Source organism: Gadus morhua, chromosome 12 (genome assembly GCF_902167405.1).
Source record: "Gadus morhua chromosome 12, gadMor3.0, whole genome shotgun sequence".
In the NCBI taxonomy this organism is placed as follows: domain Eukaryota; kingdom Metazoa; phylum Chordata; class Actinopteri; order Gadiformes; family Gadidae; genus Gadus; species Gadus morhua.
The window spans coordinates 2,842,444-2,849,588 of NC_044059.1; the positions used below are offsets into that span (position 1 = coordinate 2,842,444).

A 7,145-nucleotide genomic window follows, 5' to 3' on the forward strand; every position below is an offset into this window, starting at 1 on the left:
CTCTCTCTCTCTCTCTCTCTCTCTCTCTCTCTCTCTCTCTCTCTCTCTCTCTCTCTCCCCCCCTCTCCCTCTCTCTCTCTCTCTCTCTCTCTCTCTCTCTCCCTCTCTCTCTCTCTCTCTCTCTCTCTCTCTCTCTCTCTCTCTCTCTCTCTCTCTCTCTCCCTCTCTCTCTCTCTCTCTCTCTCTCTCTCTCTCTCTCTCTCTCTCTCTCTCTCTCTCTCTCTCTCTCTCTCTCTCTCTCTCTCTCTCTCTCTCTCTCTCTCTCTCTCTCTCTCTCCCTCTCTCTCTCTCTCTCTCTCTCTCTCTCTCTCTCTCTCTCTCTCTCTCTCTCTCTCTCTCTCTCTCTCTCTCTCTCTCCCTCTCTCTCTCCCTCTCTCTCTCTTCCTCTTTCTCTTCCTCTTCCTCCTCCCTTTCACTCCTCCCGCCACTCCCTCCCTCCCTCACTCCCTCCCTCCCTCCCTCCCTCCCTTCCTCCTTCCCACTCTCTCCCTCTCACCCAACTCCCCTATATATATATATACATACATATATATAGATATATTTACTTGGATCTCCGCACCCCCAGGCAGGGCAGACGGCGTTGATGCTGGCAGTGAGCCACGGGCGTGTTGCCATGGTGAAGCTGTTGCTGAGCTGCGGCGCGGACGTCAACAGCCAGGACCGGGACGGCTCAACCGCCCTCATGTGTGCCTGCGAGCACGGACACGTGCACATCGCACGCCTGCTGCTGGAGACCGGCCGCTGTGACAGCTCCCTGGTGGACAAGGTGCACTACAGGCACACACGCAAAACACACACACATTAATCACACAAACACACAGCCACGCATACATACACCTCACAGAGAGTCACACACACACACACTCTCACACACAGAGATAGTCACACATTCAAACACTCATATACACACAGATATTCAAACAAACACACACACACACACACACACACACACACACACACACACACACACACACACACACACACACACACACACACACACACACACACACACACACACACACACAGACAGATATTCATACACACACCCACACACGCATACGCATGCAAATGCACACACACATGATACACACTCAAATATTAACATACATGCACACATTCACACCCTCACACACGCACACACAGACACACTCTCTCACATACGCAAATAGATATTCATCCACACAAATAAATAAGTAGCCTCATCTCATGCTCTGCACGTCTTTGCTTCCAGCCTGTTTTGTTCCAAAGGAGAGAGGGAAAAAATCGGATATTTCTGCGTCTATTTAGGAAATTGTAGAGTCAATAGCGGTGCGCTATATGGTTGCATCGCTGTCCAGGTGTTCGATTCTTTCTTTCTGATGTTCAGAGCAATTAAAATCCGATCAATATATTACAGGGTGTAGTATGATTATCTCTTATTTTTGCTCAAACCCTTCTTTAACAATGCTCGTTATTAATGAATTTGCTTTACTTTTTAATTCCTTGTCAGTGAGAGTATTACTTTAAGGGTGCTCTCTGGACAGTCAACACGACACTGCCACCATCTGTAGAGAAAGAGAAATTGCAGGGCTTGATCAGTCCTGTTTTCGAAACACTGGTTCCGGCTCTCTTCCACCACCACAACTTAAACACAAAGCACAAGCTGAAGCACAGTAAGGTGTGTTTGCTTGACATGTTGTTGCTCATATCCCAGAGCCAACCATGTACTTCTTCCTTACTGCCTCCTTCTTCTTAGTCCAGTCGTTCTTCCTCCGCTGTCACCTCTACTCCAGCCCATCTAGCTGTGCCCTTTACATCTGCTCTACATGTAGGCATCCATGCACAATATACCCTAACCCATACCTGCTCATCCATGATAAGTATCTTAAAGAAGATGTCCTAACCCTTACCTGCTTATCCATGATAAGTATCTTAAACAAGATGCCCTAACCCTTACCTGCTTATCCATGATAAGTATCTTAAACAAGATGCCCTAACCCTTACCTGCTTATCCATGATAAGTATCTTAAACAAGATGCCCTAACCCTTACCTGCTTATCCATGATCAGTATCTTAAACAAGATGCCCTAACCCCTCCCTGCTTATTTATGATAGTATCTTAAAAAGGTGCCTTAACCCTTCCCTGCTCATTCATGATCAGCGCATAAAAAAAGGCTTTCTAAAACATAGCCTCAAGTTACCTTGTATAAAATAGTTGCCAGGGGTGGTCAACTTGAAACTAAACCATGAAGGTTCTCCTCAAACCTTTGTGTGTCCACTGAATACATCCCAAAATTAATTTAATGGTTCAGTAGACTTAACTGATGCTTGGTGTTTATTTAATACTGTGCTACTCCCTGAACTGGAAGATGTTCATCCATACATATTTCTCTTCAGTCAGTGGCCCCAGTGGGGACAAGAACCAGGATCCCCACTCTTTTGTCTTAACCTCCAAAGGATAATCAGCCTGATTTTAGCCTGATTTTCGTCTTTTATAATCAGGCTAAATATGCCAACAACCGCAGACTTGTGTGAAAAGGATAATGAGTCACAACTCTCAAGACTATATCTGTTCTATGTTTTTCCACCAGCCAATGTATCTTTGTGCCTGGTTCTCACACACTCACAAACATATACACACACACACACACACACACACACACACACACACACACACACACACACACACACACACACACACACACACACACGCACACGCACACGCACACACACACGCATATAGACATACACATACGCACACACACACACACACACACACACCGCCTGTTTTTTCCCCATGAGACTCGGTGCAATATTATTACACTTAATGAGGTGGAAAAGCTTTCTCTGTATAATTTGTAGTTTCAATGATGTAGCTGTAGCATATATGGCAGGCTGTAAGTCTCTGAGGCACCTTGTACATTTTTATTGCATAATGTGTTAACCATGTATAATGGTCACTGATGTAGCATCTTCTGTCAATAAAATCTACATTCACATGAATTTCTTGATATATACATACATATTGGGTATATATTGTCTGTATTAATTTGTGGTTTAATTTTTTTACTGTACATAGAATGTATTTGATGTATATGTTAGGTTTATTCCCCATCTGGGATCAGTAAAACACCATCTTGTCTTAGCTCTGCATGTCTACCTGTCTGTGCGCAGGACGGCCAAACGGCCATGACGGTGGCTACCGCTGCTCCACACCAGGATGTGGTGGACCTCCTGAAGAGTCACGCAGAGACAGGAATCTTCAACAGCACCTCCTCCTCCTCCTACTCTTCTATCAGCGCCCCAGCACGTCCACTAAGCTAGGCTAACCTCCCCCCCTTCTCAACCTCCCTCTCCATATCTCTCTCTCCCAATTAGAACCTAGGGGGAAAATACCCTCTCTCTCTCGCTCTCTCACTCTCACTCTCTCTTTCGCATTCTCTCTCTCTCTCTCTCTCTCTCTCTCTCTCTCTCTCTACATCCTTCTCTCTCTCTCTCTCTCTCTCTCTCTCTCTCTCTCTCTCTCTCTCTCTCTCTCTCTCTCTCTCTCTCTCTCTCTCTCTCTCTCTCTCTCTCTCTCTCTCTCTCTCTCTCTCTCTTTATACATGCATATGTATATATATTCCTCTCTATGTCTTTCTATGTCTCTCTCTATGTTTCTCGGGGGGTACAGTTGATGGGTGTTGAGGAGGTAATGGATTGATACCACAAAGCTAGCCTCTTGTTTCGTTTTTTTTACTACCAAAACATCTTTGGGACATGTGATTGTCCCCACCAGGCGGGTCTCCCCTCTGTGGTGCTTCACCAATAATCTCCCTGCCCAGGAATACAAAAAAAAGAGTGTGGGACACGTACACTGACCTCCACCGAGTTGCTCTTCAAGTACATACAGGCACTCGTGTAGCATAATCTGTTCCCTCTGGGAACCCACCAGGCGCCACGGCCCCCTACGGAGTACGTCCTCTTTGATCATACGCCGTCACATATCTCTGTCTGCCACTGGAGGAACTGTCCCTCCGTCACTCGACCGGGGGGAGTCAGCCGTTCCGCGGACGGATGGCTAACGGGGGGAGGTGCTAGTTGGCCGGGATCTGAAGTCGTTGCCTTAGTGACAAGCGTGATTGGCGGAACTCAAAATTGAAAAGAAGAGGAGAGTAATGACGATGTGGGATGGATTTTCCTCCACAGCACATCAAGGCTGACTTGCTTTATCATGGAAGAACGATGTTAAGCACATGATTTACCTTCCAAAATAATTATACAGAAGAGAAGAAACAACTCAATCGATATAATATATATGACAGTATTTCTTTTTAACTCTTTTTTAATCTCACTAAACTCATTAAAACTCATCAGTATATTCAATTTGGACATAAGCTATTATTGAAATCATAGATAATATATACAGAATGGTGTACAAATCATCAACACATTATGCTTTTCTATTGCGCTTACTTTGACCTTGTTTGTCCCGTAAAAGATCTCTGGATCGTCATCCATCTTGAAATCCCTCAAGATGTCAATCACAGGTTTTCTATTTCACTTATTTTCTTTGTTACAACCCTCCCTAAAGTCTACGTTGAACACACATGTTGTAGTTGCGACGGTGTTTATACATGAGAACAACTCGTGTGAAACGGTGCTGCATGCTGGTCTCTATCCCGGCGGCCTGGCAACAGACAATATCACAGAGCTAGCTTGTTGTAGTGCGTGTGTGGAACGAAAATAGAGTCTATAATTATACTGTCTGTTGCCATATTTAGTATCTCATCCCTATATCTCCCTCTATGTGTATATGTGTGCGTGCGTGCGTGCGTGCGTGTCTGTGTGCGTGTGTGTGTGTGCGTGTGTGTGTGTCCTGTTTAAACTGATCCTCTTCAAATCCAATTGCACATGTGGCTGTCATATAATGCACAATGAATGTTGCCTGGCTGTTCTACATTCCAACAGAAGACTGAGAGTGAGAGTTACAACGACCGTGCCTGCTGGCATACTTAGAGCTAGGACTGATCAACATGGCTATTGATCAATCGATTCTTTTTTTCTATTACCATCCAAAGAATCTCCGAATGCTATGAATTACAAACATATAAGAGCATGCAGAAGCACAAACTAAATATGGAATGTATTATTTTTTAACCCTATATTTCTTTGATTTAACAAGTCCCCATTTAGTCTTAAAAAAATACTTAAAGAATTATTGATTTAATTATAAAAAATATCATCTGATTAAAGATGGGAATTGTATCTCTGCATCTCCGCGCCTTGGTGATTAAATAAAAGCAATATTATTGGATTTGTATGTAATCAGACACCAAAGGGGACAGATTGGCTGCATCTCTGATCTCAGACCAATCGCCACACAGTAGACATAATACAGAAGTAGATATGTTTCTATTGTGTCACCTCTGTGCTAATGCAAGGGGATTATAGATATAGATATATTGACCTGAAGTTCTGAACACATTACTATTTGCTGACTTGCAATAAAGCAGACCTTGTCCTGTTGACTTTTTGTTGAACATCTTATATTTTCATATCCTCTATAGTGTGGGACAAATAGAACAACCACATTGAACACTAAGCAAGTGGAGAGCTAGATCCGATGTGTGTGGAAGTCTTGTTAAAAGATGAACTCATCAAATGTGGAATTTTTGTTGTAGCTTTGTTTCCCCTGTAAATTCAGCCAAATAACACTGTATATACAGTATTGTGAAAATGATATACCCGATGTCGTCTGAGAGTTTAGTCTTTATTCCAAATACTATATTTTTTACTATATATATATATATATATATATACATATATGTATGCATGGAAGAAGTATTCCAATGGTTGTGGGGAAGTGCATTTGAACAGCTGCAAGCAAGAGGTTAGCTAATAGGTTGTCCGAGCTTGGTCAGTGCTAATGGGTCGTTAATGTTTACTTTCCATTTGATAAAGTCTGGGACTGTTTTCGTGCTCTTGAATCTCTTCCTTCACAGGTGCCACACTTTCACAACACACGCTTTTGACCTAATAGATGTTTTATTTATATATATATATGCATCCATATATATACATATATATATATACATATAAAGATATATTCATATGTTTATGTATATATACATATATATACTGTATGTTATATATATATATACATATGTGTGTAAATGTATGTATGTGTACATGTATATATATGTATATATACAGTATGTATATGTGTATATATATATATGTTCTGGAAAACATCAAGCAGTCCAACCCACTCAAGAGTTTATGTTTGGATATTAGAGTCTATAAATGGGAACCAAATGAAAAGTCTAATATGTATGTAATAATCCTTGTACAATGGGAAAATATGTTAAACCAGAGAATAACTTCTAAATAAAATATAAACGACGATTTACATCCTCGAAAAAAATCCTTGTCTCAGTCTTCTTTGATTAGTAAATCAGCAACTCATTTGTTAACTGCATGCATTTGAAAGAATTAGAGATACAAAATATGGAGGGAATAAAGAATGGAGAGTGAGGGGAAAAAAAACAAAAAAATAAGTGAGAATAAGGATGGATAATAAGAACATAGCAAACAGAGAGGAAACTGGGGGAAAAGAGGAAAAAGATAAAATAAATGGAGCCAACAAGAAAATCTGAGATATGAAAAAGGGAAAAGAGAAAATAGATTAAACTATCACTCTTCCAAAATGCCATCATTACATTGTGTTTATTTTAGGTTAGGGTTTGATTTGAGTGTTAGGTATTAGGGTTTGGTTTTGAGTTTGGGATATAGCGTTCAGGGTTATGTTTCGAGGTTTTGTGTCATTCCAATGACATGGTCCACTTCCAACGACGTGGCTCCCAGTGCCAGGAGGTGGACTACGATACCAGGACAGGCTCCTGGAGCCCACAAGATCCCAATTTCCTCCAAAATCCTCCCAGTTTGTATTTAGTTTTACTTGACATACACATGGAGGCATATTTGGTAACACTTGTAAGGGAGAATCCCGAGTTGAACTGGGGACCTCTTGACCTGCAGTCCAATGCTCCAACACAGAGCTATCCCCCCCTTTAGTCATGTTTAAATGTCAAAACCTTGCCCTGGAAGCAGAAAATAGTTTCCAAAAACTATAAGACTAAAAATGGGGTCATAGGTTAAAATACGTTCCATCCTGGGGATGCCGG

At 41.9% G+C, this 7,145-nt stretch overlaps 1 protein-coding gene across 2 annotated transcripts in view; it reads left to right on the top strand.

The window, feature by feature from the left end:
• kank4 (KN motif and ankyrin repeat domains 4) overlaps window positions 1–3,423 on the top strand; it is an 83,379-nt gene extending 79,956 nt beyond the window's left edge. For both annotated transcript variants that reach the window (XM_030373592.1, XM_030373591.1), the window contains 2 exons: window positions 566–766; window positions 3,154–3,423. In XM_030373592.1, coding sequence (XP_030229452.1) covers window positions 566–766; window positions 3,154–3,303 — 351 coding nt within the window. In that variant the 3' untranslated portion in view covers window positions 3,304–3,423. The remainder of the gene's footprint in view (window positions 1–565; window positions 767–3,153) is intronic.
• The last annotated feature ends 3,722 nt before the right edge of the window (window positions 3,424–7,145 follow it).